The sequence below is a fragment of the Anser cygnoides genome, chromosome 12 (assembly GCF_040182565.1).
Source record: "Anser cygnoides isolate HZ-2024a breed goose chromosome 12, Taihu_goose_T2T_genome, whole genome shotgun sequence".
Taxonomy (NCBI): Eukaryota; Metazoa; Chordata; class Aves; order Anseriformes; family Anatidae; genus Anser; species Anser cygnoides.
In genome coordinates, this window is record NC_089884.1 from 6,744,673 (window position 1) to 6,771,214 (window position 26,542).

The 26,542-nt window shown below is 37.1% G+C and overlaps 1 protein-coding gene across 9 annotated transcripts in view; it reads right to left on the minus strand.

Moving 5' to 3' along the window:
* Window positions 1–24,933, minus strand: part of WWOX (WW domain containing oxidoreductase) — a 509,406-nt gene extending 484,473 nt beyond the window's left edge. For all 9 annotated transcript variants that reach the window (XM_048068876.2, XM_067004754.1, XM_048068878.2 and 6 more), the window contains exons 1-4: window positions 24,729–24,933; window positions 22,645–22,709; window positions 20,890–20,947; window positions 19,712–19,890 (exon numbers count right to left, since the gene is read on the minus strand). In XM_048068876.2, coding sequence (XP_047924833.1) covers window positions 19,712–19,890; window positions 20,890–20,947; window positions 22,645–22,709; window positions 24,729–24,835 — 409 coding nt within the window. In that variant the 5' untranslated portion in view covers window positions 24,836–24,933. The remainder of the gene's footprint in view (window positions 1–19,711; window positions 19,891–20,889; window positions 20,948–22,644; window positions 22,710–24,728) is intronic.
* Between the last annotated feature and the right edge of the window lie 1,609 nt (window positions 24,934–26,542).

Here is a 26,542-nt window from a genome sequence, read left to right on the forward strand (position 1 = left end):
GTTGTCAACAGAGTAAGTCTTTTTAAAACCTTAGCCTCCCACAAGGCTGAGTATTTTATGTAGAAAACTATTCAAACTCTGTAAAGAGAAGCCTTACCTGTCTATAAAAACTTCATTGAATCAAAATACACATTGAATGTGGTTTCATACACCGAAGGTGAATCACAAACATCAAAAACTCTCAAAAACACTAAAGCCTCCAAACAAATTCACAGTAGGGTTAAATAAAAAGAGAAATCAAAATGCTTATGTTAAGGAAGTGCCTAGTTGATAGACCAGAACCACCTCAATTCTACCCATAAGTGCAACTTGTGGAGTTCAAAAGAACCAAGGGCTTCTTTATAACAATTTCACTTTGAGACTGCAAGCACCAGTATGTGCTGTTACAATAGCACAGCCCTTTCACGAAGGAACATTAACAGCAATGATAACACTTTCTTTCTCATGAAAAAAATAATCTTCTCCAGTGGTGAATCTCCCCTGTACCGCAGTGCTGATGTATTGCTGCTGCAGAGCTGATTTGACCCACGCAGAACAGATGGCACCGTCCACTGCCACCAAAACTATTGTCATTGACATTGCGCCTGGCTCCAGCAGCAGGCAAAGGGTGTACGACAGCAGGAGCCTGTGCAGAGCCCAACGTGTTGCTGTTGTGTGCTCAATTTCAACTATTCATATCCTCTGGACTTCAAAGCAAGCAGCACCAAAAGAGTTGCGAGACTTGAATATACTTTTATACATACTAGTTACATACTAGTTGTCAGGTTTTTTGTTTGTTTGTTTAACTGAGGAACAGGATTTGGAAAAAAAAAAAGAGAAAACAGAACATACTTGAACATTAAGGACAGCCAATTACAAAGAACAAGGCAGATACTCCCCCAATTGTTTTAGAAATTGTTTTAGAAAACTAAGACAAACTTCAAGCAATTGCCCTGGAAATCTCAAGAGACAAGACCTTCCTGAGGCTGGCTACTCTTGCTGCTGTTGCTCTAGCTGAATGAGCTCTAATTTGACACTCATGAGTGACAATATTGGTTAAGAAATGCACGAGGATAGCACATTACAGCACAGCTCTCCGCATCAACAGCTAACCTAGAGGACGGATAGCAGAACTAACAGGAGCTACGTGGACAGTAAGTGTGTGGGATTTCCTAGAGGCTTTTAAAAGCCTTCAGCCCTTTTACTTACATTGTGCTTTTCAAAGGCTCAAGAATTAACACTTAATTTCAATCTGCATGGTCTATGATCATTTTTGAACCCCATGCTCTCACATTCTTGTCCATCTGCCATTGACTACTATCAGCAAGGTTGGGGAAAGATTTTCAGCTAATTAATGAGCAGTTAGCATCGTTCAATTAATGCCAACTCAACATACACCAGATGAGTATATGACTCCATCAAGCAGTGCAAAGTCCTCTATAAAACAAAGTAATTCAGTGTGTGGAAAAGTAATTCAACAATTTCTTGTTTATATCAAATTGGACAGCATGGAGTCCATTTTGCTTGTGGGGCAGTTTGTAAAGAATTTGCATCAGACATATATACGTTTTAAAGCAACATTTTTTTTAATTCCCAAAATAGGCAAGAATGTTTTAATACACAAGAAGAAATTCAAAAACGTTTCAGAAAAGCACAAGACTTATCAGCTTCTCAGCCTTCTCCGAGACACTCTGGGATACCTTGGATCCATCATTTACAACCCATTTGAACAGCAGTGATGCCATCTTTCTTTCTGACAGCTTAGCCCTCTATTTAAAAGCCTACAGGGTTTGTTTGCTTTTAGTTTCTTCAAAATCATTTCTTCCCTTCTCTCCATCGATAGAAGAACTCTGGAGGCCCTGAGATTCTTCCCTTGTGCTTCAGTAATGATTTAAAGTGGTGATGACTCTAGCCTTCCTTGAGCCCTATGTCACAGTCAGTTTGAATGTAAACTTGTAGTTTAAGAAGAAAACCTTCTTTCCTTCCACTACAGTAAACAGCAAAATCAAGTAAGTGAACAAAAGTAGTCTATGGAATTGAGAGTGAAAAGCATTAGCCTGTTTGTATTACATATTTCTGGTCTTTCGTACACTGATGGATTACTTATGGACTGTAGAATAGTGAAAACCAACTCTGGTTTTGTAAGCATGAACATTTTGTACCACTAAAAGTGCATATTACTTTCCCAGCTGTAGTCAGTTTGTTTTTTCCACTACACTGTTCTCAAACTTTCATGTTACTTTCTGAATTACAGCAAACACCTCTTAAGTTCTTTATAAACAGAAAAGCCCAATTTGCAAAGTAAAGTTAATTTTCAGAATACATCTGGGTCGTTTTTTTGTTTGGTTGGTTTAAATGTCTATATTTTCTTTTAATACAAAATGAAAGAGAGAGACTTGTACCAAGTCATTCCCCTATAAACTAGCAGCTGGAAGATCAGGATTTCCACCCCCCCCCCCCCCCCCCCCAAAATACGGTATTATATTGCAAGAAAAAATCCTCCCACTTCCCGTGAAAAGGAAGTTTACTTGTACAATTTGGTTATTCTTGGGAAAGGACGGTAATTCTACATAACCTTCATATAGTGAAGGGGACAGATTTTAAAATTATGCAATCCAGAAAATATGAAACCTCAATTAAAACATTCTTGACACTAAGCAAATTTTAAAAGAAAGCATTTCGGCCTCCTTCTTTCAAGGGCAGTACAGCCACAAGATCGAGAGCATGTGTTTAGACAAGCTTACAAAACAAGCGAACTCCTTCCTTCGAGCAGAAGTGATACAAAAGAGAATGTAAATAGCAGGATTTTTTTTTTTTTGTCATCTCCTCGCTATGAGTTTTTTCCAGGAGAGAAGAAGAAGAAAAAAAAAACTCAGAAACTTCCTCTTGAACTCAGCATAGACCAATACACAGCACTTCAGTTTCACATGAGTTTTAAGACTTTTGGGACAAGGAAAGTATTCTTATTCTATTTGGCCAATATGCTTCTACAGTACAAATCCAACACCTAGCTAGAAAACCTAAGCCATGCAAATGGCTAACACAGTCTTGGCAGCGTTAAGCCAAACAACAGAGCTCAGCATGCATGCATCTTTTTAAACCCTGAATATTTTGATAAGCCACAACATTTTTTAATCAACCATCAGAAGCTCATCTGCAACACCGGATTATCATCTAAAGCTCATAGCTGATTTTCTTCTTAAATTTAAAAGTAATAAAAGTATCACAAAACTATTTTTCCAAGCAGACATCCTCTGCTTTGAAAACAAAACCTTTTTCTTGGATCAACAGTAAACTTGAGTTTTAGCTAAAAGGGATGGAAATAAAGAAGAGGACAATTTTAAAAAATATATATATAAGTTTTTAAACATGCAACCTAAATGAAAGGCAATTTAAATCCAGTTTTACTACAAAGGAGAGTAAACTGCAGAAAGGTTAAACAGTGAAGAACAAAATCATCTTTATAATACAAAATAGATTCATCCCCACTGCTACTATCTCAGCAAACAGATGAGTTGTTTGTGACTTTTGAGACCTAATCAAGAGAACTATAAATGGAAAAGAGACTTCGCTCATATGCACCCCTAGATTTACTTCAGCTTGAAAGAACTAAGCACCACTGACAACAGATCAGATTTTCTCATTCAATACAAAGAGTAAAGCAGATTCAAACCTACTAAAGCAATGAGGAATTTGGAGTTATGTAAGCTGCTTTTCTGGTTGAATACTGCAATACTGACATGTGATTTAGGGAAGAATCTTTTGAGACTAAGACTATCTTTGCCTGTGCTGGTGGCTTAAGGGTGCATCATCCAACAGATCTTTCATTTGGAGTGATGGCAGCCCTATGTGAATCATCACATCATTTACTTCTCAGAGCCCCAAAAGCACCATGCATTCTGCATCAGAATTGCTTGGCCACAACCATACAGTCTCAATATGGGTATTTAGGATAAAATCTTAGAGAGACATTTTTCAAGTTGCTCTAAATGCAAGCTCTCAGGCAAATAAAATACCAAGATATTAGCAGACTAAATTTTAAAAAGCAGTTTGCGTGAAATATTAATGGTACCTTTGCTTCTGTTTGTAGGCACATGGTAACACCACAAATTGGTATTTTTCATTTGAAAGTTTGTTGTTATATGAAGGTACATCCTGCCTCTCCCTTTATGTATAGATTCGACAAAGGTGTTTTTCTTGGAGCTGTGAGCCACAGAAAAAGCCAATGAAAATGAAACAGGATGACTAATGGATTGGTTCTGTTTTCCATCCAGCCAACTTAAAAAAATATGCACTCATTGCACATTACACTTTGCAATGTACTGCTCTGGGCACGGAAAGTTATTCCCAATAATAAGCACACTGCCATTATTATTGTCAAAACTCAAGGTATTGTAGTTGATATGAAGGTATCACAATACTAAATATATAATCCCATCAATAAAGAATAATTTTTATAAAGATCTGTGTCTCAGTTCCTCTAAATAATTAAAAACGTTTCATCCAAGGCAAAAAAAAAAAAAAAAAGGTAAATCTGAAGACACTGCAAGCCAATACAAACAGTGAGTACATCAGGTGCATTCATTACAAGTACGTCGCAAGTAAGAGCCACAAAGTTGCAGCCGGATCTGGTATCCACTCTAGCTCTACTGCCCAAAGATTCCTACCAGGTCACTTTAAAAAACACAAGACACAAACACAGCTTGGACTTCAGTTTTAACACAGCTGAGAAGATTAAACACTGACAGTTATATCAGCTATCCAAAGGCATGGTCTAGCCCAGACTCAAAACCACATTTCCTATCCCTTACGTTGTAAAGGTGCTACCATCCAATATAAACATTGCAGTTACAGCCAAGGGTTCCTGTCTGGAACAAACCCTCTGGTGAAACGCAGTGCATTGTATCAGCCCAACAGAAGTTACCATGAAGTAGCATTTTTACCAATTCTCAAGTCATTTGCAGACACAAACACTTGTCATATCTTAGCATCACATCTACAACTGAAGATTCTTCTGTTTGAACTTTTTATTCTCAGTGTTTCTTCAAGCATAGAATAAGTTCATGTTTTCTTTTGATTGCCTTTGAAAATGAGAGTGTGGCTTCCTGCAACCAAGTCAGACAGTTTTGCCTAATACAAATCAATTATTGCATTTAAAATAAATATATCAGAATTTGGCTTTACAATGTAATGTTTCAAGAGAATTTCTTAGAGTTCCATTTTTTCTCATTTTCATAAAATATTTCCTTTGTAACAGATATCGTACCACAGAGGGAAGAGAGGCATCTAAATATGCAGCAACTCCACACATAGCTTTGAATTTTCTAGGAAAAAAAATAGCCTAAAAGTAATTCTAAATATATTATTACCAAGATAAGTTAAACAAAAAAGTTGCATATATTTTATAAGAAACCTAAGCTAGCAACTTTGCCCTAAAATGAGCAGGAATCATTTCAGTGTGACTTATATTCCCAATTTTAGTTTAAAAAAAAAAATACTCTATTCAGAATTACATGTTTATATTCATAAGGGACAAACAAAATATTTTGTTAGACTACAGTTAGTACACTCCTTTTGTTTTTACTGCAAAATAAACACTTTCAAACTAACCACTTAAGCAAAATCTAGAGTAGCAGAAAATGGTAAGTCTGCTTACAGTGTTAAGTCAACATCAAAGTAGCATCTCAAAGAAACCTAGATGAGATCCAAGTAGTCAAATTTGATGTGACATTCAGACCACACGATTTCCCTGTAAGTAACCATTCCTGAGTGTTTAGTCAAACAGATAAGTGACCAGGTTTTTGTTTATTTAAATAAAACCAGTCTATATGGGAGTGCCAGTACTTGAACCCAGTATTAAGGAAGTAACTTTTTGTGCATGCTACTGTAGCTTCATTATAACAAGGCTGAGGCAAGCTGCAAAGCAATGGCAACAGAAGGCACAACAACCACACACACACACACAAAAAAACCATTAAGGATTTACCTAACATCAGTAGCAAATATCAAAGACCAATCATAAAGAGACTCCAGAGTCTAGCTTATCCTCACACCCCCTTGAAGGGTTTGCACTGTGGAAAAGTGCCAGCATAAAAGCATTCATAACTGGGTTTATAAAAAATTCTGATCAGATATTTAGAATCAACTAGGTTATGAACATGATTTTGAGGGACTATTTCCTTCAGCTCATCTCCCCAAACAAGTTTTTGGAGCATTCTTCCCCACTACTGCTATTTTTAAAACACCTTCCCACACAGCCTTTCTCAAATAACTGAAATAAGACCAGATAATTTAAGACTACCTTTGACAGTCTCTTTTTTTTTTTTTTTTTTTTAAATAATCACATTTAAAAACATATTCTGAGTTGAGAGAAATGGGATTGGCAAACTCTTTCTCTAAAGCTGCTCTTTGCACCAGCAGTAGCTTTAGGCAACACAAGAGCTTTTCCCACCAAAGCAAAAATGGAGAAAAAAGCCAGAAGTTGTCTAGTTTCTTTTCAAGTGCACTTCTGTTCTATAAGCCAACAGTATCATAGGTTTCTGTACTGCTGAGCTGAGCCCTAATTAAACATAACAAAAAAAAATTAGTTGCATGTTTTGAATCTCCTTTTGGCAAGTACAACAGGGCAATGTTAATGTAAGAAGTAAATTTAATAAAGAGAAATATTTCATCCAAGGCAGAATAATTAAAAGTCATACTGTGCTGTCAGCTAAAGTGCTAGATCCTCCAAGCTTTCTTTAATCTGTAAGCTATTTCATGACAAATACTCAGTTTTATGTAAAGATACTGAAAAAGTACTACAGCATAAATCAGACCAAACTTTTTCTTAAAACAAACTTGATATTTATTTAGATCAGTTGCACAAACAGTTTTAAAATATATACCAGACATTTTACAAATAAATAATAAGACAAGGTGCTGTCCTGAACAGTTTACAATTTAGGTTAAAAAAAAAAGATAGAGAAATAAATATACATAACTACATCCCGGCCTAAAGAGCTCACACTCACGTTGTAGGGGAAGAAAAGGAAAAGATGAGTGGACTGAACATTTAAACACTGCTTGATTTCTGGCAGTCACTACCCACCTCTGTCCTCGGGGAATGTGAGGTAATACAATTTGCTCGGTTAAGCAACAGAGGAAGATTTTAATACAAGAGCCTTTTCAGGATCCTGTGAAAAGAACTGAATACAGGAAGGATGCAGTTCATCGCTCTTTCTGGTGCAAGCAAAGAGATAGCTAGCAAAGGGCAAAATAACAGACTTGTAGGTTTGGGAATGCACAGTCCTGAGTTACCTCCGTAAAATCCTACTTTTTCTGGATTAGATGTTATTCAGAATGGGTACCAACCTCCCAAGGTTCAAAATTGGCAAACCTTTTGGGTGTGCTTTAAACTACGAAGGAAAGAGGGAGATGGGAAGCTGTTATGTAATTCAAATGATCCATCATGTGGTTCCGACATACAAAGTAAGGCAGGAGATGGAGTTCTGAAACAAAAGATTAAGAACAAGAAGAGTATTAACAAAAAGTGTCTATACACAAAAGCAAGAAGAATGGAAAACAAGCAAGAATTAGATGTCATTAAAATATAATGTAAGGCCATGGGCAAAAAAAAAGTCCAAATCCTCTTTGCCCCAGTTTCAAGTAGGGCACGAAAGCACATCATGCATCTTCTCCCACCACAACTAGGGTGTATTTGTGTAGACGAACACATTCGAAGGCCTGTTTGCTAACAGCTGGAACACTGGCAACCCACCCAAAATCTGAAGGATTTGTGACTCAATCTTCTCTAGTAAATGGCCTATTAAAGCCACATTTTTTATTCCAAGATGAAAAAACATCTTCCAAAAAATTGACCTTGCCAGTTTGAGGAAGGGGATGTTAAATACCAAAATACATAAGCTTATAAAATCTACATCTGTAAAATACAAAAAATTGCCAGGGGAAAAAGCATAGAAAACATTTCAAACAACCTACTTACTGGTTTTGTGACAGTGATACTGTACTCTAAAATGGTTGAGTCACGACATTACTGTGAAGCAGGTTAAAAAGCATTACTTCGATTGCTAGCCAGGATCAAGCTGAATAATTCACTCAAGATCACACAGAAACCAGGAACTGGGAAGCCAGGAAATTGTCCAATTCCTGATCTCATATTCAGTCTGCTTTGTCCTTGACAAGTTCCTCAGGTAAATGACTCAGTTTGTGTACATCAGAGTCTATTAAGTGATATTTGTTCATCAAATTACATCTTACACCATTATGAAGCATATTTCTGCCTTACATTCTTGACACATAAATACTGCTGAAAAACAAGTTAACAAATACAAAACCAATCACAAAGTCTAGGTCTCTATTCCTTGGACTACATTAGATTGAGAAACAGATACAGTTAAGATGCCTTCTCACAGATACTAGACTTCATTCACCTAGGATGCCAAAAGCATGCTGCCAAGTAGGTCATGAACAGTTTTTACGTGCTCTTCACCACGTTTCAGTAAACCAAAAAATAGTTCAAATTTACCTTCAGAGTTAAAAATCCTTCAACAAGAATAAGATTTATACCTCTCAGCAACTGCTTGCAGCTGGATACAGACCCAAACAAATACTTTTCCAAAGAGCTTTCTTTACTCACTTCTAGTTGCCGTATTTTCTACTCAATATCTCAATTACTCATTCTGCTGAAGAATTAGACACGTTCTCAATGAAGTATACTTTCTATCCCATAACAAAACAATCTGATTTCCATTTCAAATTGGAATATGGACATTGACATAATCTGTAAACTTTGGTCAATTACTCTAGCCATAAATTGCTATATATGTAGAAACAAGATTAATCACATATTTCCCAAAATCCTAAGTAGCACTCAATGTCTGTAGCAGAAGCAAGAAACACTGCTCATGCTTGCCAGTGGCAGAGGTTTATAATCAAAACCTCTCAAGGTTCCTGGATCTCTGAACACACAATATAGTATTGTTCTCTAATTTGGCTGTGTTGGAAGGGAATTACAGATACTCCTTGCAAGTTTTTACACAAAACGTGAATTTTTGCTCAAAGGCAGCTTTCTGAATAACCATCACAAAAACAACCCCCCCCCCCCAAACTTTATGAACTGAAGTTTAGATATCAAAAACAAAAGAAATCCAATTAAAGAATATCTGATAAAGCTACTTAAAGAATAAATAACGAGGAGGCAAAAGATATCGTCTACAATGATATTGTAACAGACATTTTTTCATTTTTTCCAAGCAACATTAATTCCTCTGAACCTCAAGTTACAGTGTATGCAAAAGAAGTAAAGATATCCAAAAGTGAACTGTGACGGTTGGTTGTTTGCACTACTACTATTACTGTAAAGAAAGTAGGACAACAACTAAGAAGAAATCCAATCTTACTTGTTATTTCAGTATAAAGAAGACATTAAGAATAGTAACTTACAGACAGCATCCACAGTAGCTATACTTAAATGGAGAATAAATGTACAGTATATTACTACAAAACCATTCAGATTTCAACAGTCAATTTGTAGGGAGTTTTCTGAAGCAACAGATAAAGTAGCAAAAGTCACTGTGTAGAATACAGGAAGAAACCAAAACATAGAGAAGATGTTATAAACACACGAAGTGAGGCTACAGAGCTGAAAAGAAGGCTATGAAGATCTCACGTACTAAAGATAAAAGCCTATAAAAAACACAGGGGAAAAAAAAAAAAGGAAAAAAAGATCTTTCAGTGAGGAGGAAAAAAAAAGGGAAACAACAGGAAGGCATATGACTGGGCATGGTCAATAACAGAACCAAGCACTGCAATTATCATTAAACTAAAAAAAAGTCAGAAGATGAAACTGCTTTTGGCTTTGCCTTCTCTGGGAATCATTAAATACAGCCAATATCATATTCTTTTATTTTCTTAAATCACATCTTGTCTTTTAGAAATGTTTGCATATTGCAGATATTAAGATGAATATAAGAACAGTTTCTCATAGTACTATTCTCTTCATATTCTATGATTTTGGTAAAATTCTGGCGTCACTAATTTTAATAGGCGTTTTCTACTGACTTCAGCGAGGTCAGGATTTCATTCTTCATCTTCCCAAGTTCTTACCTGTGTCTTTCACTTTCTTCTTGGTGGGGATTACTGTTTCAGACTTAAATTTCAAAACCTTATAAATCCTAGACACAATCAATCATGAGGAGCTTAAAAGGGATGCAAGATACTGCAAGCCTTACTTTTTGTGATCTTACTGCTTGGCATAGGTATAGATACTAAGAATTTGTCACCTGATTAGCCAAGAACAACACATCAGTTAATGTATGTGTTAATGCTGTAACTAGAGTTGACAGTATCTAGAAAAGTTACTAGATGTTTGGGAATAGACTTCCATTAGAAAACAGTACACATTTATAAATTTCTTCTGTCCCCACCATCTACAAGCATTCCAAAAAGATAAAAATGTACATCTGAGATTACTTAAAAAACTCTTGTCATGCAATCAGCTTCAAAACATGATGACACAAGATGATGCAGAGATTACGTTCTGTGTCAAAGACAGACCAAATTATGCAAAAAGATCTTTTCATTTTTGGACTATGAAATATGCAGCATTATAACAAGAAAAACCTTTGTGAAACTAAATATTTCAAAAGACAGGAAAACGATTAAGTTATATTGCAGCACATTGAAAAGTCTTTAACGCTTAGACAAGAAAGTGAGCACCACATACAAAGGCTCCTGTTCTACAGGTATGTTATTCCCCTGTAAAATGAATTCCAGAAAATATAAGCACAGGCGTACAGTCCAATCCCATCCTTTGTGAAAAAGATTCTATTACAAGTAGTAATCACTATTGAACCTTTCCGCTCAGATGTAATTTCTTACATGTTACAACAAGTTTCACATGCATTGTGAATTTCAGCCAAGGTTGATGAAGTTCAATAACTTGGCTAACCAACCATGTGTACTACTCATTACAGAAGTAATAAATAGATTCATCAAAATGTTCATATTGCTTTTTCATGTCCATCTGACACCATTTTCAGCTTATTCAGTAAGAAAAATAAATTACGTAAGTCCAAGAGGACCTTTTAATATTTACAGTATGTAACAAGCAGACAGTAGCAGCCTTATGTAAAACAGAGCAATGCTAGTATTCCACAGTATTAAGCCAGAGCAAAAACAGAGTGGTGGTACTCATGAGAGACTCGATCACTATGACCTACCATAACTTTCAGAACACACACCGTAAATTAAAGTCACGAAACAAGAACCCTCTTCTGTTGAGATTATTCAAAGCCTAAAAAAATAGCTTTCAGTACTTTAATTGTTCAAAATACATCAGGACTAACCCCTGACTGACAGCTACTAACAACCATGAGGAGTTAGAATGTCCACAGGCACTTTACTTTCCCCTCCATAAACTGTGCTTTTCTATACCAATTACCCACATAATGTACTCTGGTTTAAAAAAAGATAGTAATAACAACAACAACACACTGCCTGCAAGATTCAGCCTCTCCTGGAGAAGAACTGTACTCCCATTCCCCCAAAAGCTTTGGTACAGCAAAATTCATACCTACTAGTAAGTTTTGGACTTCCACAAAGAAAATACTTAAAAAAAAATAGTAAAGCAAGCTTGGATTTTTAAGACATTTAAAAAAAAAAAAAAAAGACTCCTCTACAGACATCTGTAGTTTAGAGAACAGGTATTTCTGTGATTTAAGATAATCCATGCTGAGTTTGGTCCACGCACGTGGATCACAGTACTTTAAAAGTAAGCCTCTGATTATTCTGAACTATTTTTCCCTGAATTCTTCAGTAAGCAAGCCGTTTTTCCTCATGAGAATGAGGAAGTCTGTAGATGCCACGATACCAACATGAAATCAAAAAGAACATTCCTAAGTATTTGATACTGAACTGTATTAGGCTAAAGGATGACTTTTTCCTCACCTTCCCCACCCAGCCACATTTTAAAAGGGCTTAAAACCAAACTTTCAGTGATACTGGCAAAGGATGGCATGAATACAGTTCTAAAAAACATAACTGTGCTTGCAGAAGGTCCTGCTGTAAAAGTTACATCTGCAAAACTATGTTTTTTTCATGAGGAAAAAACAGTTACCCAATAGAGGTTATTCTATTCTGCCAGTGCAAAGCATTCATGCAACTGGCTGCACCCTGGCCAACAGTGCTTCTCTGTTAACACACTGCGCTGCTTGTGGTAGTGAAGCACATGATATATGCAGTATACGATTCACATGCACAAAAAAAAGCTACAATATACATCAAAGAACAATTCTATCATGCTTTCAAAAGCGCAGAACTATTTCATGAAAATAATGTCAGGGATAGCTAGGACTTGCCCAAGAAAAATAATCCAAGGTGATATATATTGGTCTGTCTGCCTCACAATAAGCTTTGAAACCAAACATTCATAAATAATACCCACTCCAGTTCGCCACATGTGAAACACTTCCAGCATGAAAACATACAACCATGCAAAGGCTGTAATAGTTCATTCACCACAAGTCATGCTGGTTAAGTGAGAACACAAGATGCATCGCAGCAAAGCTCCAGTACTTCTCTTCTCTCTGTACGTCATGCTACAATAGAAATACATACACAAAGTCTTAATAAAAACAGGCAGAGGTTTCAACTTACTAATCTACAGGAATTAATAAATTTGTCTTTGATTCAGACAAACTCTTTTCATTAAATGGGGGGAAAAAATCTAGATGTTAGGAAAAGACTATTCAAGAAGTACTGTTACAAGTCTGTTCCCCCATTCTGCACCTCGTTTTTCTGCTCCCAAAAGAAAAAGGAATGCAAATTATAGGCAATTACTGAGGGAAAAAAAAAAAACTAATTATTGTTTATTCTCCATTATAAAACATATCGAAAAGAAGTTTACACCTAAAGAGATCTTTGAGCACAGTAAATAGAACTGAGAAAGATAACAATGCAGACCAAAACCAGACAGATGTACTTTCTCTTAAAGATTATTTTGTCCAATACAAACTATCCACCAAATACAGGCTGTTTTTTTTCCTGACTGGTAAAATTAAGGTGCTACAGCATAAGACAAATTCTAAAACTACACGTGAAATCAATGTGAAATTGAAGCAGAGCACTGTCTAGCTGTTTCTTTGTAGAAGTTCTGCCAGTTGTATAATTTTAAAAGCCATCTCATCTGCAAACAGAAGAGAGAAATTATAAAATAAACTGTGTGCTTTCAAAGAAAAACAAACATTTTTCAAGGAAAATTTGTGATCTAGTTCAAAAACCAGAGCTGAATAATTCCTCCCTGACAGATTCACACAAAACATCTGCAAGCTTAGACCACCAAACTCCATGCAATACAGTTAAAGACAACGAACATACTTAAGACGGTCAGACTAATACTATTAAAATTAGAGTACTCACTGGTATTCATAAGGGTCTGTTTTATTCCTCCCCTATGATCTGAGTTTGACTCATTTGAGACCATTCACTGGTTTAATTAGGATTCAGCAAATGCTACCTTCTTTGAAAAGACTGATAAAGCAAGGCTCAGTAAAATGCTACATTGTCCACAAGTAATCTCTGCATGTTGTGCAACTAGAACAATTCCCCATATTCTCAAAAATCTCTTCACTGTAGGTACTGGGCAATTTTTTACTCCTTAAGAAATTAAGGTGTTCTTTTGCATAATCTCATCTATCTCCATTCTTGATAGATTTGGAGCATTTTGGTGAAAGCTAGCCCAGCATGCATTGGAGACTTAAAACAATCTTAACAAGAAGTTAAAAGTTTAAGCTACTACACAAAAGGGGAGCAAAATTAAATAGACATTACTTAATTGGCATAAGAAATGCAACAAAGACTGACCACACCTACAACACCCTATACAAGGGAAGATTTCTGAATTAAATGCAGGTGATGCATTGAAAGGCATATGATAAAATTATGTAGCTATGCAATTTGCATTTATCACAAAGGCACCACCGTGGTTGAATAAAATCTAATAATTTACATGTTACCACGATGATTAATACTAAGTTAATTATCAATTTTCCTATTGTAAAAACATTACCTTCTACAGTTTCAGTGTTTAGCTATGCTTGTGTGCATATGCAAACTCCCACTGCAATCAACTATGACACTTGATACTTGGAATACAGCTCAATAAATAAATCTACAATGCATTTCAATTCTGTTCTGATATTTGAGCTCAAAAAAGAGTTTTAGGTGTAATTCTCTTAACCCAGTAACACATACCCCATCTTCAAGTATTGGTTACATTTGTTTAAGGGGATGCAACGGATGTAGCATCAATCAGTTTTAAAGAACAATGAAAGAATGTAGCTACTAACTGTATTTTAGTCCTTAACAAAAAGGAGAGGTTGCTTTGCATTTCCTTTGTTTGTAAAAGTACACTTTATTACAACATGGCATCTTCTGCTAAAATTTACTAATCATTTTAGCTGTAACTTAAACGTCTAGGGTTGGAAAAACTAAATGGCATGCTACAAGCTAACTTGCACATATTTTTAATTATTAACTACGTTAAGCTAACTTTCCAGATGAAATAATACACTAGTCATCAATAGAAAAAAGCTATGGGAGACGAATAGAACAGGAAAATGGCTGTTTATCATTCATAAATTAGAGGGCCGGTTATCCAAAACAGTTTGATAAGTCATAAAGCAGATGTTTAATTTTGATAAATTATAAGCACATCACCCAACCTTTGGCATCAGTAAAAAAAAATAATAATAATAATAAAAGAAATTAAGCTAACTTCTCACACCAGAAGTACATGGAAACTGAAAACTCACTGAAGCAGCAACTCACCTTTTAAGTACTGATTAATAGTACCCATTATACAACTTTTCTCCTGGCTAAGGGAGAGCATTTCACAGCAATAAAAGTGCCAGATAAGAGAGAATTCCATTTAACCAAACGTTAACTGACAATTATTTTGAAGAAATAATCTAACAGATTTCAATTATTATAAAATTACAGTGTCTCTGGTAAAGCATAATCAAGAAAAACAATATAGTAAATAACATAAGTGAAGCTTCTGGATTTTCTTCAGCATTTGAAAAATTCAAGCAGCTCAAAGCCAAAAATATTTTTCGTTTTCTTGAGACAATCTGTGCTTGATCTGGGCATCGCTTATAAAAAATGATTAACAAATTTCTTTTGACCTTCACATAGCAAAAGAACAAAACTAGACTTGAAGTTTGCTTTTGGTAACACAGTTCTGTGACAAAAGTCTTGGAAAAATATTAAAGAGAGTAACTTGTGGAATCTATCCAACTGCACAGAACATACATATTTTGCCCTTTCATAATATATCACAATACTACTTACATTTTGCCTGTTCGTACTGTACATTTTGACTGTTCATACTCTAACAGTCACAAAAGGTTAAATGCAACTGTACCCGGTATAGAAAATAAAACAGTTTCAAGGTCATGTTGCTATGTGAATCTTAAAAACAAACAGCAATATATACAGAAGACACAGAAAAATACATTAGTTACACCACTGTCTACCTGATGTTAAAATCAAATATTCTTTAAAAAATTTAGTTAACAAGATTGCTTACACATAGTTGAAAATACCAAGTCTTTCTACAAAATAAAACCTACAGGAATAGCTGACATGCTGTTTAAAATTTTGAATTCTAGCCCGGATAATTAAGAATATATAAACAACAAAATTTCAGAAGCATTTACTAAAAACAAGAAAAAGCACCAGGTCGCTTTTGTTTAACATTTTCAAAGAGCAACAGAGCCCTCTAGTGGAAAACTTAGAAAGTATGGTTTCACTCACAAGAAGCAGGCTGGAAAGTATTTCTCTATAACCTGATGTTGAGACCTTTAAAACGAAACAAAAACACACGTGCAAAAGCACATGCTGCTTTAATTGTTCACACTGAAATGTCTTAATGACTTTAAGAGAATGAACTGCCAGTTTACAGTACTCAAGTTTAAACGTACACAGAACAAGAAACTTTTAAAACCAGAAGGACTGTAAAACTGGAGTATTTGGTGAGAGTCTTATTTTGTTTTACTACACCAGCTTTATTGTGAATAAAGTTATCTTAATTTTCAATGTGATACTCAGACTAAACTTGCTTTGGCTTAAAAAGAAAGATGGAAGAACATTTATACTGCACTGTCAGAAGAAAAAAAGCAATTAATTAACCTTTCCCAAGTTGCTAATGAAAACTAATGAATCGGTAATTATTTATTATTCTAAATTTTTTTAGTATACCACTTTTCTACCACTTTTTGCAGCAGTTTGAAGAACTAGGTTAAGAAAGTTGGTATGTGATCTAAGACATTCTTACAGACTATATGCCTATTCAGTAATGAATGGAAGTTGCACATCAGAAGCTGAAAATTGAAAAGGACTTAAGTGGGAAAAAAATACCAGATGAAGAAGTATAGAAAGCACCACTTTGTTTCTGTATACAGAACGCTGTATACAGTTACTCTAGAACAGCCTGCCTGAATTCTTCATAATTTTGTATTAGCATGAAGTAACAGAAACTTCGTAAACTACAAACATTTTCTGATGTGACCTGAAGAAGCACAGATCAGAGGGAGTCTCCCAGTTTTAGAGGCACACTAGGAAATATAAATGCAATGAAGTAACATCTGAGAAGCCAGTATGCATGATGCCATTAAAACACTACCTCTGCTGATAGCTGATGACATCCAAATATTCCCTTAGTAACCAGTGTCTTTGGAGTATGGGGCAATTTTTCAACTCCTCGGAGGGAAAAAAAGTTTTGGCAAGCTACATTAGATTCCTAGTATCAGACTGACAAAATCAATTACAATATCATTCTCTAGTTTACTGATCTATTTTTAAAATTTGCTATCCTAAAGCAGTGTATATGGATAAATGAAAAAAAATAATTTGTTTACCCATCTTGCATCAGATCCTCAGCATTTTCCAAATGATCTTGAGCATCCAGCAGTGCAATAATTCAAAATACATTTTTCTCCATTTTCTACCCCCTTACACCTTGATCTTTGTTCTACCCATTTTGAAACTTAAAGCTTCTTAACAGTTACAGCTCCCATGAAGTTATTTTCAAATATATCAATTAAACTAATTTTGACAGTAATAAAAATGATGAGATTTTTTGGACATTAAGTACAAATATACAGGTGAAATATTTTCTTTCAATCACTTTCTACTTCATGGACAGTAATATTTCCTTGGAAATATTCACACTTCCCTCTCAAAAAAAAAAAGCATGCTGGTGTTGTAAAAACACAGTAATTGCTTATTCCTTCAAATACTGGGGGAGGGAAATAATAAGTCTAAAATAAGCAAAGAGATTAAACAGAATATATACAACACAAAAGAGAGCACAGAACTGAAATCCTCAGCTAACCAGGAGTAAGCTCTAAAATCAGAGAAGACCCCACCCCGCTCAAGCTAGCGATTAGTATTTCCACATGGATTCCTTAAAAAAAAAGTGTAGACACACTAAAGCTCACAGGAACTGCTGCATCGGAATCCATTACATGATACAGACATGTTCAAAGCAGTTTGCTAAGAGTTCCATAGTTACATAACAAATGTAAACCCCAGAACTGCTTTCTTCTTAATCCTTGCCCCATAGCAATTGGTAAATAATGTCTAATAAAAAGCCCAAAACTACAGCAATATTAAATGTATCATGATATGCAAGTTATGTAGGCCATAATATCATCTTAATCACTTGCATTCTGTACGTCAGCTTCATAGTTTTGGATTCCTTATGTCCTAGCCTCATACAGAAGTACATGCTCAAGGCTTATTTCACTAATGCTTCAGCTGTCCTTGGTATGCCGCTGACAAGGGGTACAAAACAATAAAACAAAGAATTGTGTATAGTTCATAGTGTCTGTAATATAGGTCAACTGCATGTGTGTGTAGATAAACCAACAGAGCTGAACCACAGTAAACAAATATTTCTGTGTAAGTGTGCTTACACGCATTAACATTAGTTAGAAGAAAGAACAGGCCAAAACCATAGCATGCATACTACTTAGGCAACTGATGAGTTTATTCAGCAGGTACCAATAAACAGCAATTCTTTATTATTTCAGATGCTCTTCACATGTTACAACTTGTTCTTATACTCAATAGCCACAGGCAAAAAAGATCTGATGCAAGAATATACTTGCTTATTTGTGATCACTCCTGATTACGAATTAAGGGAGAAACAGGGAAAAAAAAAATCTTGACAAAAGCATCATACACCTTGGATTAATCTTTTGACATATATGAAACACTTCCAGCTCACTCAGCAAGTCTGAGCAGTAGCGCTTCTCCTGCTGAAGCCCAGGTAATTCTTAAGTGTTCTGAAACTGCACAGTTGCATACAAAGCAAATTCTACTGCTGGACACAATCTAAAGACATGCTGTACTAAAAACGTGGAATGTAAAACTTACTGAAAAACACAAATTTCTCACTAAGTACAACACTTGCTGCACTAACTGCAGTGCCAATGTGTAATATCATATCTTGCAATGACTGCAAGATGTATGCTGGTTGGTAATGCATAAATTGTAAGCTACAGTAAAGCTCTACATTCTTCATCTGGTTCTTGTGGGATAACACTCTGCTTTTCCAGTGTCCTCAAAAATGCATTAAGTCAAGATCCTGCTCTAATAAGACATCAAATAGTTTGCATAAGAGTTTTCAATATTCATGTAGTACCACCACAAAGAAAAATGCAAACCACAAGAGAGGAGCAAAAAGATGAACAGTTATCTAGGATTTAGGTGGATCCCATCATTTACCACTGAGATCCACAATGTGACACTAACCCACAATGGTGTTTTAAGATTTGTGGCTCCTCCACAAATTTAAGCCACGAACATAACATATCCTGTGCAGGTAGCTGAGTAAAACTTCAAACAGCCTAGCAAATTAAGTTGGAGAAGAAATCTTGTCTTCTCAGAAGAAAGAGAAAGGCCCCCAAGCACCACAACTTTATTTTAAAAATGAAACAAAAGCAGCTAGTAAAAATCTCTCAAATACTCACCAGCTATAGAAATATTATATAACTGATACCTAGGCTAAATGCACCTCTAATAGTATTTATAAACCAGCTTGAACAAGCTAGAAAATGGAACTAAGAGAGATTTTGGAAGGACAAACATCATTTTTTACCCCAACGGAGTACCCACTATGGCATTCCAATACAAGTTCATCATCAAGTTGAAAATACCTTCGGAGATAAGCGGCCTCCTTAGAAAAATCTTTACCTGAGCTTACTTGTTGCCATTAGAAAGTTTTTCTGAATACTTTATCTGAACTCCCTTGCAGCAATACAAACCTTACTCCTTGTCCTCGCCACTGAGACTAAAGAAACTATTTACTTCCCCTTAACAGCCTCCCTTAATAATAAGATGTAAAATGCCTCCATCAGTACTTTCTAGACAAGAATCAGTTGTTTTAAAACTTCGTCATTCCTGTGGCTCTTCTCTAAACTTCAGATTCCCTACACTTTTAAAAAAAACAGTATACAAACCTGGACAAAGATTGCTGTATTAGAGGGTTTATATGAATGTAATGCAAAATAAGTTCAAATACCACAGAGTATACTATGTATATCATAGTATACATTGTATATATGCTATGTCCTTGTATATATAGTGTATAGATACAAGGATACAACTGATTACTTCAAAGTAGCCTGTAAAATAATCATATTTTACTGTATGTGTAACGTTAACCTACCTATTCCTGAGTTTGCTCCTGTGATTATAACCACTTTTTCACTCAAATCACGTCCCTGAAGTATTTCCATTGCAGTACTGTTTCCATCATATTTTTGTCTAGTAGGTGGCTTTACTGGATTATCTTCAACGGTAAAGGCCAATCTTGGGTCAAGATAGGTAGTTCTTTTGTTTATGTGGCTGTAAAAGAACACACAAAATAAACTGCTTTGACCCTTCTGTATTCTGTATTTGGATTTTAAATGCATTTCAACAATTTCAATTTATTATTTAAATGTACCAAAATAGTTTTTCCAAGTTTTGTTAAAAAAAATAATTAGGATAAATTTAATTAACCATTTTCCTGATCGTGACAGTGTCTATTAAGAACGGTATACAGATACATTGCAATCCCATTCTGGACTTGATGTGAACCACTAATATATAAAGGAACATTCTGTTATTGGAAAAAACACATTATATTAGGGAAGACATGTTCTTTAAAGAGCTTTAAGAAATGGGTCTGTACCACTCATTTGAAGCAATATACCGACAAGAAATGTAGCTCAGTACTATTTTTTTTTCCTCCTTCAAACAACTGAAAAGTTCAAATCAGCTATGTAAATAGCATGATCTGGTCAGGTTCACCTCTCTATTACAAAGTTTTAGCTTTCTTCAGACAAAGAGGCTACACTATTCTAGCCTGTGAATATTCTTCATTCTGCCAAGTCAGTTTAAGCTAAATATTCCAGAAAGAAGACATTCCAAGAAATCTCCTTCTGCTTCTGTGAACTTCTCTCAGTCTTCTAAAATTCCCTACTAGCTCGATTCTCTTCCTCTTTTTTTTTTCCTGTGCTTTACATTGCAAGTGAGTCAGAGGCAGAGCAATTCTGTTTTCATCTTTTATCTTTAAAGCAATATTGCAATGTTATCAGCCATGAAGTTCTGGTTATGTTTTTTAAGTTATATAGACTTCATTTGTAAAGTTACATAAACAAAACGAACTACATAAACATTGCCTGAAGATCAACTGATAATTTGAGTTGCAAGTCACTTAAATCTGCAACCCAAGCTAGTATTTCTATGTACATGAAAGAATTCAGCAAACCACAAATGGGTGTTTAGGCATAGCTAAATCTGTAACATTTACATACTGATCCTGAAGTCCTATCTACAAATGTCTTACTCTTACATACTTACTCTACAAAATAAACCTGTCCACTTTCATCAGTCTCCTGCTCCCATCCATATGGCAGACCTAGGAAAAACATAGGACATTACATTTTTATAGGCATTAGAGTACAATGAGATTTGAAGTTTATATGATTTCTCAAACAGATGCTGGTAAAGTTTGCATTATTTCTGTACATAATGCAGCCACCTGCCGCACTTGAATATTGGAACTTGAAACAAGGACTGCTATGTTAACCACACACACACGCTCTCTAACACAAGTACAACCTACAGGAGATCTGGTACAACTGTAATGACCAGCATATTAAGTATAATCTGGAAATTCTGTATACAGATTACTTCATGTTATAGCACAAACCAGCCACATGTGACCATGCTTCTTAGTGTGTATAGGCATACAAATGCCTATACTGCACACAGTTTTTATTATCCAACCCTGATGAAGTAAATCACCAGAATACTCAACTAATGTAGGAAAACTTGTATATAGCACATACCAAAAATTGGAGAGTAAGAATCCTGAAGTGGGCATGGGATATGTTAAATCAAAGTTGGAAGGACAGATAAAAGAACAAAACCGATAGATCTTTAGAAAGTCCTCCTGAAAAATACTGCACAGAAGTACTGAACAGACAGTATCTGCAGTATTTCTAATCCTGGCTAAATGTATTCAATTATAATTCAATCAGCCTAAGATCTATTGAGAACATTTGAGTTATAGTCACATTACCAAGAGAAATATGGCTTGTCAACAGAATAGTCTTTCCTCAAAGGCTTTAATTCTTCTCCAGAATAAAACAAACAAAGCATAAATCAAAAAACCTCAACTGAGTAATAATAGAGTATCACCTGGCATATCCTTTTACAATGGCCACTTTCCCTTTTCATTACCCAAACTAAGCATAACAGGGACATTTATATTGTTAACTACATAGTATCACCACATAGTATCAACATACTCCAAGTGTTACAGTCCTGCACCGTTTATGCATCAACACAAAACACTTTCAATGGAAAAGCTTCATCTGCAATCAGTATTTTTTAACATTTAGTTAAGCTTTTCCACAAATATCCAGTCAGTCAACCTATCTAAAAATCATATCAATGAAGACAAAGCTTTATTTTCTCCAAAACCACACTCCAACTCAAATTAGGTAGGGCAGCATAAGTTTTTTTGGCTTTAATTTCCAACCTTGCAGAACCATCCCTAAGTACACGATACAGAAACTTCTGGGAAGATCTGATTTAAGGCACTGATCCAAGGTCCTTAAGAAGTCATATGCCTTTGGAAGAGTCCTGCAAGAGAGACTAACTTTTTTTCTGACACAAAAGTTCAACAGGGTCAGGGAAAATGAGTAAAAGTGGAAACTAATGGGACTTCCCTCTTCGTCAGAGATATTCTTTGATGGGCAGTTACGAATATAATCTAACCATAAACGATATCTAATAGACACTGGGCCATCAGAATCCAACCTCAACATCCCAGCCTGTAATGCATCACAGTAAAAGAATCCCTTTATCCTGGAATTAGTACTTGGGCTTTATTGAGCAATACAAGAAAGCCATATATCTGCAAAGCAATCAGTCTACACAGACACAATCACAGAAGTTAAACTCCACTGAAATCAGATGTATTTTCCAAGCTCAGCTTGCCTAGGTGATTAGTATCAACTAGAAGATCAATATGAAATCTAGTTCCTGCATAAACTCCAACTGATGTTTGTAACATAATTCACTTCATTACAAAAGCTTAACACAAACCTCCTGCAACACGTTTCCTCTTCCCAGACTTAGGATGTTCCCACTGTGTTTTTTCTTCCAGGTGACTGTAGGAGAGAAAAAAAAGTTTAAGATTAAAAAATTGTCTAATAATGCTTTTTCTGGTAAAATCCAATTTTTAATAGAGTAAACAGAGCTTGTTTAATACCTTTTTTTTTCTAAAAGAATTTATCAGAAACTAGTGGAAATACTAGAAAGATTTTAAGTAGCAAAAGCACCTTTCTAAAACGTTTGTCTAATAACAAAGCATTTGCAAGTTGTAACGTAAATAAGCCTAGATTTCTACTCAAGCAATCACAGCTTCAGACAAGAAAGTTTATTCAAATGCCCTGAGTAACAGACTATTTACTTAAAGGAGACAATAATGCCATCACATCTCATAATTCAGAGATCTTTTGTTCACTTAAATAACTGCAAGAATTAATATAAAGTAACTACACCATAAGGCTTTCTTCACCAGAGACTAACAAGCAAAGTGATGTGCACTGAAACATGACCCAAGGTGCTGAAGTCAGCTTGCCTATTATTTATTTTTTATTTTTTATTTTTTTTACATCAGGGATTATTTGTAACAGTGTCCCAAAACTGACAGTTGCCCAAGTCTGAAATGCAAACTAACAGTATTATTGATAGATACACAAATAAGCAGTAGACTACAGATCAAGTACAAACAGCAATGTATACACAACATATGTAACTTTTCCTTCAGATAATAATCATGCTGTTCACTCCCACAGTAAGCAGTGTACAGCATTCTACTATGGGAAGCACTGGCGGCAGTCTGAGATTCCCTAAGCGTATCTGTGTGACCTGCAATAGCACCTGAACTTCAGGACACTCATATACTACAGATATGATCCCAAGTTCCTCCTGCCTGATGTGCAATATATAACCAAATTATCACAGCTTATCAAACAAATGTATGCCCACTGAGCTTTGTTAACTGGCCATGCACACAGCTGACTCATCACAAAGAGCTTTAAAGATCTTAAATCAGAGTAACCCTAGCTAGGTTTAAAGTTCATATTGTCGATGACGCTTAAAAACACATTTCCGTACTATGCTGAGTTAACACAGAGCTTATACGGAAGGCAGCAGCAGTACAACACCTTTTCATCTCACCTATTTTAGGCACACTGGGAAAGGTTCTCAGCTAGTAAAGACATGCGGTGCCATTAAGTTGCATAGAGTTAGTTCATCTTTACAACAGCTAACAACCAGACCTACTGAATTAACTGTGTAAAAACTACACATCACAAGAAGCAGTGTTTTTTTACTTTGTAGGTTTGCCACTTTTACAGTGACTTGTTTTTGAAAGAGCTTCTGAAGTCAAAAGAAACTTACAGGAACTTGACCTAAGATAAACAAATGTCCAGATACAATCTGCAGTGTTTAAACACCAGAAACTGAAAAGTGTGTTGCCCGCTGTGAATCAGAACCTGGAAGGAAGAAGCAAACCCACCACAGGTGAGACTGCAGTGTACTTCTCCCTCTTTTTACAGGAGTGAACCTTGCAGCTTTGAACAGACTGCAAGATCAGCATGGATATAGAAACCACAAGACAGAAAATACTTATATATGTTACCCACTAAGCTAGCTAACCCTACAACACATCCCCTTTTGTGACTGGTGAGGATGCAATAACTTCCAGTGGCATAGCTGACAGTGCCAAACGCACATTTTGATCTCCTGTCAAAGCTGTAGCACACTGAAGAGCCAAGGGAGAGCGCTTGTCACGTTTCGCTTCCATTGCGCGCCTTCCTTCTCTACTCCTGCAAGGGGGAAAACTAAGAAACAATTCTTTCTAAGGCCCCGCTGCCCGTGTGGATAAGTGCTGATGCCAGAAGTGCGCTGCAGCAGCCACGACTGCCTCACGACCCTCTGTGCCGTGCCCAGGCCGGGGCTCTCCTGAGGCGGGCGGCGGCCACGAAATGGCAGCCCCAGCCCCGACCCCGCGCTGAGGGGATGCCCCGGGGCGGTGGTGTTAGTGCCCCGATCCCCTCCTCACGGAGCCTGCCCCCGGGCACAGGGCTCCAGGCATGCTCGACCTCCGGCCCGGCCCTTACTTGGCGTAGTAAACCCAGCCGTCCCTGGTGGTGCGCTCCTCCCAGCCCGGCGGCAGCTCCTCCTCGCTGTCCGTGTCCTCCAGCCCCGCGTACTTCAGTGCCGCCATTAGGCAGGGGTCAACCCTCAGCCCCGCGCCTCTCTGCCCGCCCGCCCGCCTGGCAGCGGGCGCCCGGCGAACGCCCCATTCCGGCCGGCCCTGCCAATGGCGCTGCGCGGCGGCCCGCGAGTACCATGGGAGATGTAGTCCGGGGGCGCCGGGCTGTGACTGGGGTGGCGGGAGCCCCCCTCTGCCATCTCCGTGTCGCTCCTGAGGAGGGGACCGCGGCTGAGCAGCGGCTTCACCCTCGGTCCTGCGGGTGTTTTGTGTGTCACGGGGCATCCGTCCCCTCGGGGACCCGGGACTGAGTTGAAATCTCCACGCGAAGCTGAGGTGTTGGGGGTGTGAAGCGTTTCTAGCCATCTGTTTAGAGAAGCTGCAGAACTGCGCCACAACGAAGCCCCAGAAAGCAATGAAAAGTGAACCATTCCTTAAACTTTTTGTCTTTAGTGGTGCTTAGGTGAAGTTGTAAGCCATGGGATGAGCTGCTGCCTGGCACCTGCTGCTTCTGACCTCCTGTCCCCGTGCCCAGGCTGGCTGCCATGGCTGTGGGGCACCACAGAGCCTTGTCACCCCTGCTTTTGGGGTTGACATCCTCAGTCCTCACTGCGATAATCAGAGCACCTCCATGCTGCCCCACTTGGTGCGGAAGGCCCGGCTTGTCCATCCCTCAGAAGAAGCACCTCAGCTTGATTAACAGCCAAGCTAGCTCATCTGCCTCGCTGTGCAGGCCCCTCTGCCAAACCGGAGTCATCTGGGGGCACAAATGTGGCCAGCTGCAAAGGCTGCAGCACCGCAGGTTAGTGGGTTGGCAGACACTTATGGGATCTTCTGGCAGTCAAAGAAAGGCCCCCTTTGTGGCTGTGACAGGTGAGGCAGTACCTCATCCATTACCAGCTGAGGTGGAGCATGCCCACTGACCTACCTCCGTGCTTTTGATCCCGCACTCATATGCTGACAGGTTCGCATCGATTTGTAAAACCAAACCCAGCTGTGAGCATTTGTAGCTACATCTTCCCAGTGTAGTCTTTTGCAGGCGTTCTAAGAAAATAATATATATATATATGGTGTTGGACAGAGACTGTAATCACATGAAGCTGCAGCAGGTGGCAGTGCAACCACACCAACGCACTGCAGCGCTTGGACGCCTTTGGGTAATATTTTGATGCACTCCTTGAGACACCGACCTATATGGCTCACTCCCTCCCCACTAACAGCATGCATATCTGGCTAGAAAAAGCAGCTTGAACATTCTTCTGTCCTGCTGCTCCCATCACTCTGCAGGTTCCTCTGAGAAATTACACCTTCTAAATCATCTCTTGCTAGGGATAAAAAGTCATGCATCATCAAGAGCCAATTTTCATGCAGGTATTACTGGGAGTATTAAAATTCTCTTAGGCAAATATATTCTCATTGGAAAATATATGGGGAGGGAAACTTTAGTGATGTGATCACTTCTGGTCCAGGAAGCTGCTGAAATACTCCATAGGTGACCAATTGGAGGGATGTGCCATGCTCAAGAAAATAGATTAAGTCTATATTTGAAATACAAAAATAAAAATAATAGAATAATAGAAATAATCCAGAAGAAAAGAGATTAAGTGGATATTTGAAATACAAAAATAGTATTAATCTAGAAGCAGTACAGTAGGAAAAGCTAGTTGTTGGTTTTCTTCCTCTGGCAGTCTCTTAGTATTCAGTGTCTAGTGTTCCATG